The following is a 13,598-nucleotide window of genomic DNA, read 5'->3' on the forward strand; positions in this document are numbered from 1 at the left end:
GTAAACTACACCAAGGTCATTACAGGAAGAATCTCAATGTATAAACACAACCTTAAAAATCCCTCATCACTGCAAAATTCTTTTGATTGAAAAAAAAAAACTAGAGTTCAATTATTACATGTTGCCATACAGGATGTTTCTAATAAATAAAGTGTACTACAGTATCTCAAAACTTTATGGTATGGGTATTGTACGTCATAATAATTATTATGTCAATACTGTATTAAGAAACAGCAACCACTAGCACAAACGGTTATTCATTATATAAAGCATTATTATATTAACAAAAGATCAATGGGATCATCCAAACAATTACTGAATAATTCGATGATTTCAAGGCATCTTATGGGCTCATCTCAGAAAAACATTACAATATTAACATTATGTATGTATTAGTAAATTACTTGAACATAGTAGTTCCACGTTGGCTGAGTGCATTTCGCGCTCGGCTACCAATCCGGTGGTCCGAAGTTCGATTCTCGGCTCGGCCAACGCGGAACCAGAGGAATTTATTTCTGGTGATAGCAACTTATTTTTCGATACAATGTGGTTCGTATCCCACAATAAGCTGTAGGTCCCGTTGCTAGGTAACCAATTGGTTCCTAGTCACGTAAAAATATCTAATCCTTCGGGCCAGCCCTAGGAGAGCTGTTAATCAGCTCAGTGGTCTGGTAAAACTAAGATATACTGAACTTGAACATAGTACGTACTACTGAATGACATTGCAATCTTCACATACTGGCCACTACAGTATAATGTACTGAGAAATTACAGTACAACAGCAAGGGGAAATAAATGTCAAAAGAGACTTCATCTTCATCTACAGGAAATGTGCTAATCTTTACCTTTGGAAGTCATAAAAAGTACAATACATAAGTGGTGAATTTATTTTTTTCTGAGCCAGACATTGCAGCAGCACCCTCATCTTCTTATCTTTTATTATCTTTTATAACAAGTTTTAAACTAATCTCTAAACAGGAAACATTTCCTCGGAATTCTTAAATCATTAAAACCATTCCCTATGAGCAGCCTACTTTATTAGCATATTTTTACTACTGCAATCATTACATAGAAAAAATTATATGGCTGTAAACTGTCAATAGTATTTAAATATATCAGTTAAAGCAATCAACAATAAACAAGTATCAGTGTACAATACTTTAAAAGGCCAAACCCATAAAATTAATTTTCCTTACCTCACATTCCTGGTCAAAAATGAAATTGAATATCAATTAATAATTTTAAGTACTACTTGATTAAAAATTACATATTCATTGAAAAACAAAAAACATTATCATAGCATTTGACTGCCTCTCCATAAAACAAAATACAGTAGTATAGCAAAACAAAATATCTATAAGCATATTTAAACCATTCTTATGTGAGCAGCAACATTTCATTCATGCATTTTTAATTATACAATAAAATTAAAATATAACATATACCTGTATGTGCTGTTCAGAAATGCACATGCTTTCTGGTTATATTGTGGAAATCCACAAAATTTTCTCCTATAACTTTAAACCTGATTACTCAAAGAATTAAAAATCTTAAAACTGAATATTCAATATGGTAGTCATCTGAATAATATGATGGATGTTCAAAAAACCTTATTTTTTATACAACAAATTATTTTATTAAAACCCAATTTCTCATATACACCCTGCATATGTGGTCTTAGAGTGTTACAGAACATGTAGTCTACTGCCTAAAGGACAGAAGATTGGTAGCTGCTCTAGGCATGTGCCACCCTGGACCCACAAGTTGACAGCAATCTTGATTAGTAAGTATGATACCTAGAGTCTTCTGCTAAGCTATGAACTGTGTTACAGACCAAAGAAAAAGGAAGACAGGTGCTTACCATGAACTTGTACATCCAGGTGGTACATGCTTGGGGCTCCTACCAATGTGCTTGTGTTAATTAGACAAATGTATGATCTGAGGTACTGAAAGACCACTTATGGGCTGTATATGAGAATGGGTTTGTGGTGAAACATAGTTTAACTATTAATAGCTTAAAAGAGAAATTAGCAAATATGTGACAGTATATCCCAAAATTTTACTTGAATTTTGAGGCAAAATAAGAAAAGGTGCAAAATTTAAAACCAGACAAATATTAGATATTTCTGCAACTATAAAACCAGTTTATCTAACAGTTGAAATTAACTTTTATCTCTGGGAAATATTTTAATGTTTTAATATATGTATTACTAATCACAAAAATCAAAAGATAACAGTAGTCTTGGAAGCATGTGATATTAGTTAAAAGTATCACAGAGGACACATTTTAGTTTAGTACATGACTACTACACATGATAATCATATTTATAACACTTTAACCAGATACCTTCCATCGGATAACCAATTACAGCTACAGTTTTTACATAATGATAGGAAATTCCTCTCAGCTCTTACATGAATGAATCAATTCCAAGCTCAGTAGGGACTGGATCTTTAAGACTAGAGTTCTGAACAATTAACAACAGATTTATGCAATGAATATGAAGAGAAAATAATGGATGATCAACTGATCTACACTATCCAAAGGAACTGGCTGCTTAAAGTGCTAAATGCCAAACTTGTGTGGCACCAAATAATCAACTTTTTATATCAGCTACAATTAAATAAATCATAAAATAAAAAGAAGCATACTAGGAACCTACACATTGTACTGACTGAAGCCAAGATGCTTTGTTCTGAAACAAAAAATCAAAAGGAAGATGCATTTGTTAATAAGAAAAAAAAAAACACAAAACACAGGTCCTTACTCTAAAGAACCATGCAACTGAACCTTAACTACAAAATCTCATGAAGATAAAACACAAAGCAATTGACTAACTTATCAAAGATTTTGTGTGTACAAATCTAACTTCTGCTTGGGCTATATACAGTTTAAAAAAACAACTAGAGACAAGTAGAAAAGGTTCAGAAGAGCAGGAATCAACGATAAAGGCAAAAATGTCTAAGCTACATATCAAGTAAAATAGGAAATTAAGCTATGCATTCAGCAAAAATAAATAAAACTTTTTACACAGCAAGCAAAGAAGATACTGTATAGCTGATTATCTTCACTCACATAGATATACTATGCAGTATGTCAAATAACCACTAAATTATACTAAAACATTTCTAATACTATTTTATATTTAACAATAAAATGTTAATCAAAACACAATTTTGTTTCTGTTCATGGTTAATGGCAATAAGCTAAATTCTGACTGTATCTACGTAATACTCAGCAATCAAGTAAAAAAAAATGAACCAACATTTTTATCTTTAAAATACAACTGAAAATAGAGTCCTAACAAAAATGATTACTAATTTTAATGTCAATGCAAAACACACTGGGGGCACAGAATCCTATTGAACCTAGCTACATACAATAAATTTCCCTCAAGGAATCCTCAGAAGTCATATTTATCATACTAAGGGTGGTGTAACAAGAACGTGGTATTTTTTTTTTTACTTTGCACCTTTTAAAGAGTTCCTGCCAAATTTTCTGAGATGTACTCAATAACTCTTTATATGGGTGCAAAATCAAAGCTACAAATGCCTAAGGTAACACTGAACAGTTATGAACTTCCTTGTCTTCAATTTTGTTACTGAAATTAGTTACTTTGTGCAAATCTGGTAAAAAGATACTAAATTATGAGAGAAAACATGATCATATGACATTGCCTTTAAAAGCCTTGTGAACCTGATAATTGACAAGGGAACAGTTCGAGAAATTTTGCATGAAACATTGAAGCAGTGTTATGCAATCTGTTACTACATTTCTGTGTTGGGATGTTCTTTGTGTAGGTGTCAATGTTCTCTGTTTGTATATCCAATATACTGGTGTAAAGATTACACCAATACCTCTAAATCTATAGCCTTCAATGGGTTTAAAATAAATATCTTATTTAAATTTCAGTTCAATAATTTACTGTAAATAAAACTTAACCTGGGATTCTGGTATAATATTCATAGCCCGTTATTTATGAACCTGAGCCTTCCAGATCTGCTCACCAGGCAACAAAATCTTTAAGAACAATCGAGACCAACTGTATCTTTTCTTTACTGGGATTTGAAGTAAATCGTCAATTCTTCAAGAGTGACAATGAAGTTAAGGAATTCCATTCCATAAATACAAACCACTATTGTTTAACAAGAACACCTAAATTTCAAATTGGTGCTGTTGTGGAACTGTAAGATTGGCAAGCAGATTTATGATATCAGGTTCTTGTCCTTTGAAAAGATTTATGGTATCATGTTCTCATCTTCTGAAACTTGAATTGACAGTTTTTCTTTATTTTCTTTCATATTACAGTAACAGTATAATGTGAGAACTTGCACGAAAAAAATTCCTGTGAGTTCATTCTAAACATCTTTCATAAGTAAAACAACAAAAAAATCATCTATATTCTAAAAACAAAGATATCAAATTTTTCCTGCTATCAATAATTTCATGTATAAAGACATCACAAAACATTTTACACACAAAGGATGTCTAAAATCTAGAATGCTTCCTGAGTCATGAAAAATAAAAACAGATTATACTGTTCTTATACTTCTGAACATGCTTTGTATGTTTTCAGCCCATCACAACTGTTTTTGCTTTTCACTGAGCATACGAGGGATCTATGAAATGAGTACACTAATAAAAGTATCTCTAATCATCAAGCCTGGTGAACAAGGTTTTGACAAGAAAGAGTAGGACTTTTACAGTTTGAACTACAATTCACCACAAGAGTATGCTACTCAAGTATCCATGCAAACACTGTACAACACATTTAAATTTGCTATTTCCACCAGCTGTCTAAACATGAAAAATAAAAAAAAAACACAAAACCTTGCCACTTCTTACTTCTGGCTTCTGAAGCTAATGGAGAGGGAAGAGAAACATAACTAAGAACGCACTCATAAGTTTTCATTTGGTAAAATAGATGGCAAGAATTTTATTAAATATAAATATTTTATATTTAAATATATCTTCGAAGTAGAAATATTAAACCACTATGACATTAACAAATGCTCACATTTAATTGTACCTATATATCCCTGTGAATTCATCATGGAAAAATATTGCCCAACAAAAAACAAATACTATTCAGGTTTGAGGGGCAGAAATATTAAAATTATAATGTAAGGTGCAAAACTTATGAATCATTAATAATCCTTTCAAATTACATGCTAATAAAATATCTAATAAATACGGTACAGAATTATATGTTAGATAAAATTTTCAGAAACTTAATATCTCTTAGCCATACAAATATTATATTTTACTTAAGTTTAATCTGTTTCTGTAAGCAAAAGCAGGCCATCCCAAAGTGAGGAAACTACTGGTGAGGAACCAGAGATGGTTATAAAGTGATAGGGAGACATATCAAGTGGAAAAATAGCTATCTTCTTACTTAAACATGTTGAACAGAGAACTGACGAATGATGAGATACCTATGTCCTGGGTATGAACGGGACCAGAGACTTTATTGAGGGATTAACAGAATCTGCAAGCTGTGGCAGGAAAAAGGCAATCAGGTTTGCTCTATTTGAAGGACAGCATCATCAAAGTGAACTTAAAACAAATAGGGACAAATGAAAAGGACTAACAGATGCAGGTACGATGTGGTTGTTGATAACTATGGCCAAAAATATCTCTTATCCTAAAGGTTCGCTAACATCTATGTATGGTATTTTAGCATAGATGTTCGATCTCACTGTGTAAGCCATATGACAATGGACTACCCCACTGTGTAGGAGGAGCTACAGAACTGTCTAATATATAGGAAAACTGGTGAGCAGACAATCTATAAATGATGCTGCCAAAGCAATTATGTAGATTTTAAGAAATTTAAAATACAGTAGTTTGGTGTGTAAGCTGTCTACAAAATTACTGTCAATAAGCAGAGACACCAGGTGTATACATGGCTAGATGCCACAATGGACCCACTTAAAAAGGATTATGGTTTGTAATTAATCTTCCAGATGGAATACAGTACAGGTACGTATGTGTTGCCTTATGAGCAGTAATATCTATCGTTATGAGCCTCAGCAAATGATCAGCAGGCATAAGGTCTTCCTTCATCCAAAGTGAGAAGACTCTCCAGATAATAGTGTCAAATGAGAATATAATTGACCTGAATATTCCGTACCATTGTTTTTGTTCTCAAGCCTAAAGAATTTGATGGATAAGAGAACTTGTAGATCCATGTGTCCTCCTCTCACATTGGAGATGGGATCTTGAAGGAGACTCAGAACACTTCTTTCTAATAAGGGTCACAGGTGCAGAAAAAATCATCTTGCAAAAGCAGTACATATGTACTGGTAATAAGTCAAGACAGTAATAGGGTATATGATACTTGAATTATAAGGTAATATAGTTCAAGCCAACCTAAGATGGATCTGCCCTGAAAGAGCCTGTAATGATAGAAAATATGAGAAAATCAAGCGCAATGGATGTTGACAAGTAAACCTTAAATACACAGTATGTATATCTTGATATCAAACACACTGTCGTTTCCTTCTTTACGGACAAAAGAAATCATGAAGTAAAAGAATAAAAAAAGGCTAACAGAGAAGTTTGCCTCAAATTCCTCCAGCTACTACCCTTGTGAACAGCTGAAAACCATGTGAAAAGAAGAATTCTGAGAATTTTACATTAGAATGGCCTTCTTTCATTTTTAACCTTTTTTTCACCATTGCAGTTTAAAAATGGAAAAGTAACCATCACAATTACAAAACAAAAGGGGATACAACCAATCTGCAAGGCTACAGAAGTATGTTCATGCACAATATATTTGTATTTTGCAATTACGACAAGAGACTCCATATGTTAGCATATATGTGAATGATGGGGTTGTATGGAGACCAAAAGTACTGAAATAATACATAGGCTACCAAGTCATCAAAATAAGTAGTACATACTGTACACAGTATATACAGTACCACATGCACAATCAACAATGAAAAACTTGAGATGAATATTCATAACTTAAGAAATTTAAGTGCATAACAATACAACAAATGGCATTATACATTTCAACCATCTGTTAATGTAAAAATAAGCAGGAAAAACAGACCATTTATTCAATGGGCAACACTATAGTCAAAGCACTGAGGGATATACATATAACATAATAATAAAAACATTTGACTACCATTCACCAATAACCACCTCAAGTGTGCAGACCCTCACTCAATAATTGTAATTTTCTCTATTTGGAAAGGTCTGTCTTCTTTGCCAGCAACAAATTATCCATATGTAAAATATTATAGTTTGCATACGTATGTTCAAGAACATAAAAAGTTAATAGTATAGTAATATTTTCTGAAGTATAAGAGAAATAACTAGGAATGCAAAATTTTGAATTACATTCATTAAAAGCCTCCAAAGTAAAAAAAAAGTTCATATGAATTAAGCTATATCTGACAAACATATACGTAACTTATTTTCTCGTCAGGTTTTGCAGGTAATGAAACGGAAAAGGTTCTAAATTGGCAATAGTACATACTGTGTGTGCACAACTTCCATTGTACTACAATGTTCTCCATAATTTTTAAGTATCCTAAGTTTCAGCAATAGCTTTCAAGTCATTTCAGTTCCTTAAACTTCATAAAATTGTTTTCATAATAAAATGAGGAATTCTACAATCACTAGCCCATTCTTGAGTTTAAAGACATAACCTATCCCTAGACTTGAGCTACAAGGATTTAAAAAATATAAAAATCAATAAAATTACCTACAATAACCCATATATATGTAAAAAAAAGTCATCTGACAAGCCAAAAACCATAAATCTTCTCAAATCTATATATTCCATTACTTACTCTCAAGTACGTACTACAGTGATTCATTTACCGTAAAATTTTAAATAAAAACAAAAGATATGCAATTCCAGACTAATACATGCATGACTACAAAGGTAACAGCTGGAAAACACAGCAAGATAAGCAAAATAAATAAACTACAGATACTACCTTTACTATCAGAGAATGTTTGCTTTTCTTAAAGGAAAAGGAAGCAAACTAGTAATGCAAACAACTGTATATTGTGGAAGCTACTAAAAAAGAAAAATAAGATATAAAAAAAGCACACACATTCTAAAGTGCCACTCACTTTATCAACCTACCTGCTCTCATACTTCTGAACGAGGGCAAGACGGCCATAATTCCAGGCCTTTTTCCGCAGGACAGTGAATAAGGACATGAGGATCTGTAATTAGTAAAAAATTTGTCATTTTAAGAATGTAAAAATATCAATTTTCATGGTAATTGTTACCACAAATAAAACATATGATGGTGGAAATCTGTGACAATAATTCTAACCAATAAATACAGAAAGCTGTAACAAAATACTGTACTACTGATCAGAGAGAGGTATCTGTCATCATGTTAAAATCTGAATTTTCCTTAAAAAGGAATTGAACTCACCAGCAGTTACGAACAAAGACTAATTGTGATGAAAGGAGAGTAACATTAGGATTATAAAAGATCAACATTGGTGCACAAGTATTAACAGAAAATTTAAGGACAAGAATCAGTTATTGGATGATATTTTAGTAACTAGATTTCCAAGAGTAATTCTGGAGCATTTTTTCTTGGGCACTGGACTCTTACCTTTCATAAAAAGATTTTCAGTGACCAACAATTGTGTAGCCATGTTTTTATTATATATTACCAGCCAAAGGGCAACATACCTCACACATAATGTGATTAGGACAGTACGTACTGAAAAAACTGTCTATGAGTTTCACAAGCAGCAAGATGGATTGTCATACACCCATTATCATATGCTGTTTTGCTTTCATGGACTAAGAAATCTCGGTAACTTGTCCCATAGCAGAATAGGAAGCCTGCCTCTATCATGAACACAAAGTTCTGCATAAAGTGGCACTCCATATTACTGTACTTTCTTTAAGCCAAAGGATCAACGGTCAGTGTAAAGAGAGGAAGAAGGGCACTCATTCTGAGTAATACTTTTTTTATCAAAGAAGACCAGTTACATATGACAAAAACAATTTGTTTCATCACATCCCCATGCATCATATATTGCCCGAACAGGTATTTAGGATAGAGAACAAAACTATATACTCTCCTCTACCTTTTAAATCCAGTGTTAATGGAGGATAAAAAACAAAAATCATCAGAAACCAATATCAAGGGATCTTAACTGTGTAAGTGTAAAACACTGCTATGCATCTGGTAAGTAGCATCAAGAATGCAAGAGCACCCACCAGCAACTTGAGAAGCAAAGATGATTACCACAGATAGCACGCCACATGCAGAATACCAGATATACAAATCCTGAAGCTGAATGACCAATTCACCTACGAATCACAGTCTCAAATGTAAGCTGACATCACTAATGCTCATGAAACAATTAACTCATGTAATGAGGGTTCTTATCTACAGAAGACATATGCAAGTTAAAGTTTCCAAAGCAGATCTTGATGAGTACACTGAGGCAAGGTATTATAGAGAATTGTTCAAGTTTTTAAAAGAAATCTTGAAACCCCTGAACTAATAACATTCATCTTAATGGGGATGGGATTCCAAAAAATTAAAACTAAGTACTATACACAATCTAGTGGGTTAACTCACCCAAAATACTCATTGACCATCACACACACATACATGCACACAAAGTATGGGTCACAAGCATAAAACAACTGCATAATGCAAAATCTATATGTATACAACAAAAGAAATTTCTGTGTTTGCTAGTTAGTTTGTTTGCTATGCAAGCCCGAACTATGAAAGCTAGGGCTACCAAATATATACTATAGACTCCCTCCCCCCACAGGAAGGTTCTAGTCAAAATCTGAAATTTGAGTGCCGTTTCTATGGGGTCATAACCCCTTTTTTTAAATTCTCCCTTATTATTTACAACTTTTGGAGTTGACATCTATGTAGAAGTGTTTCTATAGATACAAACAGGCTCCCCACAATATGGGGACCACAAGGCACCCTCAGCAGTAAGGGGGGCAACCACCCTGGGAATGGGGGTCCAAAGGTTTCCCACAATATTAGGGGGCAGGAGGCCTATGCCCTTTTGACTTACTGACCAGGGTAGAAGGGGATCATAGCCTACCTACCCCAATCTTGATAGCAGGGAGAGTGCAGCCACCCCTTCGACAATTAGGGCCCAATGGGTCAAAGATGGGCCTACTGAGTTCAAGTTTGGTATTATGAGTTAACATCTATGACCACAAACGCATTTAACATCAATATCAGAATTTATCTATAGGCTGCATTTTATCAAGGGGCTTTTAAGGGGCCCTCAGGATAAAAATCTTTCTTGAGCAAGCTGTTGCAACATGTATGTGCCTGCCGTCGGCTGAGGTGCCTGACTGAGTCGGTCACTAACATAGTAGCATTGGCTGTGGAAAGATGTACGTACAGGTCATTTAGAATTGAATGTGCATTTGATAACACGTCCGAAGTACGGGTACAGCTGCTAGTTCAAAATAAAACAAACATTCATAATTAAGCAAAAGAGACTTGTGAGGTAACATGTTACTGTGCTCAAAAACAAATAAAAATTTAAAATTAAAAGTATGCAATAATAAGATCTTTGAAGAATTACTTCTTACAGTGTCTGCAAGCTACCCAGCCTGCCAGGAAAAATGCAAAAATGAACAGAATGAAAATGAAGTAATAGCATTAATGCAAGGAATTCAGAGATAACTGACAATGAATCAGAATGAAAAGGAAATCTCACAGAAACCCAAGGGATGTCGTCAGACACCAGATACCACTTATATAGTTACTGAACAACATATGTAAAATTAAAATGCAAATAACAGATAAAGACAAACAGCTAACAAGCTGAAGTAGTCAAATCCTTTTGCTAAGTTGGCTAACCTGCACTCAAGTGACTACTGATAGAACTCATATTACTGCCATTTTGGATAATACTTCAAGTGTAAAACATGTAAAACACATAGCTTTGTATTCATGTAAAAACAATTTATTGAACAGACATATACTTACAATCCATCCCATAAAATTAATTAGCAAGTTCTCAGGGATCCCTTCATAACCACCACTGAAAAGATGAGTCTTGTTCTGCAAAACATATGTGTTACACTTGGTTCGATCTGGATTTAGTTTGTTGTCATCAATGTAATCAGGGTCTGGCTCTTCAGTAGGGTCCCACACTGTTGGTTGTGGGGTAAACTCTATTGGTACTGAATCACTATCCATCTGGAAAAGACAAAATGGAAGATCATGATAACTTTAAAAGATAACAGATATAATGCATTTTATCAAATAAATTAAAAGTTCAAATCTATGATCATTCATTCCACAGTACAACTAACCAATGATATTATCGAAGATCCTGATTGTCTGCATATGGTTGGCCTATTAGTGGGCCCACTTTTTATGGCCTATTTGAACTTCAAGTAGCCTAAGAATTTTCTTAATGTGTTCAAATGATTTGTCTAAGATAGTAGCCACTAGTATCTGAAGTTGCACAACTAAGGGAATTGCTTCTTATCTTCACAATTCATCCAGTTAAATTCAAAATTTAATTGTATGAAACATGTAGTCTTTCAACTCAGAGATAAACAACAGTACATCGCAATGGGAATTTGGATTGCACACTGTATTCATATTTAAGGTTTAAGTACATTCATAGTACATATTCACCCTATATATATGCAAATTCAGACACTTTTGCTAAGTGTTGGTGACAATTCTAAAAATCATGCAGAAAAAATATTTACATAAGAAAAATCACCTTAAAACTAACATTCCCAAGTCTTAAATGTTTATTATAGGACTTTGTACCTTTAGTTTACAGCTTTCCAGATACAAGTATGTAGCAAAGATAAAAAGAAATTCATTTAAATGTGATCTGAGAGATTTTTAAAACACATCTGGGTAGTATATGATAAGACTCCCCTCTAGATTGCAATGATTGCTTTTATTCATCACACATATCATGAGTGAGCTTACACAGCATTCCCATTAGTCCATAAAATCAGTTTACATTAGTCCATAAAATCAGTTTACGCATTGCAATTACACAAAATTTCTAAAAGCTAGAAAGTCTCACATGCTGAAGTCTACATCTTCTTTCACTTATATTCCATCATAATTCAACTTTTTCCTGTTCTTTGCACTTAACCTTAAATTATCTTATCCATCTATAAACTCACTATTCGTGATTAGTGTCCTAATATGGATCATGAAACTCACTCTAGCTAACTACTTTTAAGGCATTACTTACCTGTTTATATTACATCTCCCACTTAAATTTGTATTGTTTGATAAATATGTAATCCAGCTTCCTAGTGTTACCGATGTTTTAAGCGTTTACATTAGTACTTCAAAAATATCTTGGAGATATCACCCAAATTAAATGACTGAATCTGCTAACAAACAAAGATGCATAAGTAGTTATGATGTTACAAGTTCTTTTTTTCACCCCTCTATCATTGACACTTAATTTTGATGTTTTAAGTTCTGTCTAATATTATTTCATGTGTACATAAATCAAAAACCATCTGTCTGGTCAATGACTTTGCCCTTAACACTTTCCTAAATATCCTTTCCTTGTACTGTAGGGCGAACTCTCTCTTCTCTTCTAGTGTACTAAATCAGACACTGTTCTGTTGAATGTTAGAAGAAAAGTCCTCCTCTGCCCAGGTTACCCCCATTTGGCTACATCTTGTCATAATCACTCAATGAAAATCAATACTGTTTTCAAAAACTGCAAAATTTATCAACTGTTTCTTTCCCTCTTTGGAATATAGTTTTCCTGCTTCCATTTTCCAAGTACGACTAACTTTCTTCATTTAAAAGGCAGATACATTGCTTCTTTTAGGGTTCAAGGTTCTTGGCCAACTTATACCCTTCCCTCCATATCTGCTGCTATTTCCAAGGAGTCTAGATTTACATAAGAATCTGTGGTCACCAATCCCACTGGCATAGGTATTACTATACAAGAGTTGTAGCCAGTGGCAGATTTAATGTGGGGGTAGGGTGTGTGTGTATATAAAATTATATATATATATATCATATATATATATGTATATATATTATATATATATCTATATATATTATAATATCTATTAATATATATCTAATATTATATAATTATTATATATTATATATATATATAATATATATAGATATATATGATATATATCTATTATATATATATAATATATATTATATTCTTAAAAAATCACAGTAGATGTACGTTGACTTCATAAATAAGCGAATACCACAGGAAATGACAGTCAGAAATCCAAGCGCTTTCGTCTTTATTAAGACATCGTCAAGGAGCTACTAAAGTACAATCGGAGAGGAAGGCCTCAGGTACAAACAAGATCAGGAATACCAGATGGTTAATTATCAAAAGGGTAAAAATTAAAAGGGATAATCCAGGATTATCGGATACACACGGTCACAAACTTAAACAGATTCTGGACCCTAACCGAAATTACAAAGTATCTTTACAGTCCAAAACATGTAAAAACTGAATATATTAATTTTGTTGCTTATATTTATCTACAACTTTTTTCATTATGAAAGCATCAAGTTTAAATAAACCAAGACTTAAATTTAGAACATTTCTATTATTTGACTTGATAAAACAAGATTCA

The 13,598-nt window shown here is 33.1% G+C and overlaps 1 protein-coding gene across 1 annotated transcript in view; it reads right to left on the bottom strand.

The window, feature by feature from the left end:
* LOC135222598 (calcium permeable stress-gated cation channel 1-like) overlaps window positions 1-13,598 on the bottom strand; it is a 208,668-nt gene that overhangs the window by 171,762 nt on the left and 23,308 nt on the right. Inside the window, 3 exon segments of the mRNA XM_064260691.1 lie at window positions 2,664-2,696; window positions 8,112-8,194; window positions 10,975-11,187. Coding sequence (XP_064116761.1) covers window positions 2,664-2,696; window positions 8,112-8,194; window positions 10,975-11,187 — 329 coding nt within the window.

This window comes from Macrobrachium nipponense, chromosome 20 (genome assembly GCF_015104395.2).
Source record: "Macrobrachium nipponense isolate FS-2020 chromosome 20, ASM1510439v2, whole genome shotgun sequence".
In the NCBI taxonomy this organism is placed as follows: domain Eukaryota; kingdom Metazoa; phylum Arthropoda; class Malacostraca; order Decapoda; family Palaemonidae; genus Macrobrachium; species Macrobrachium nipponense.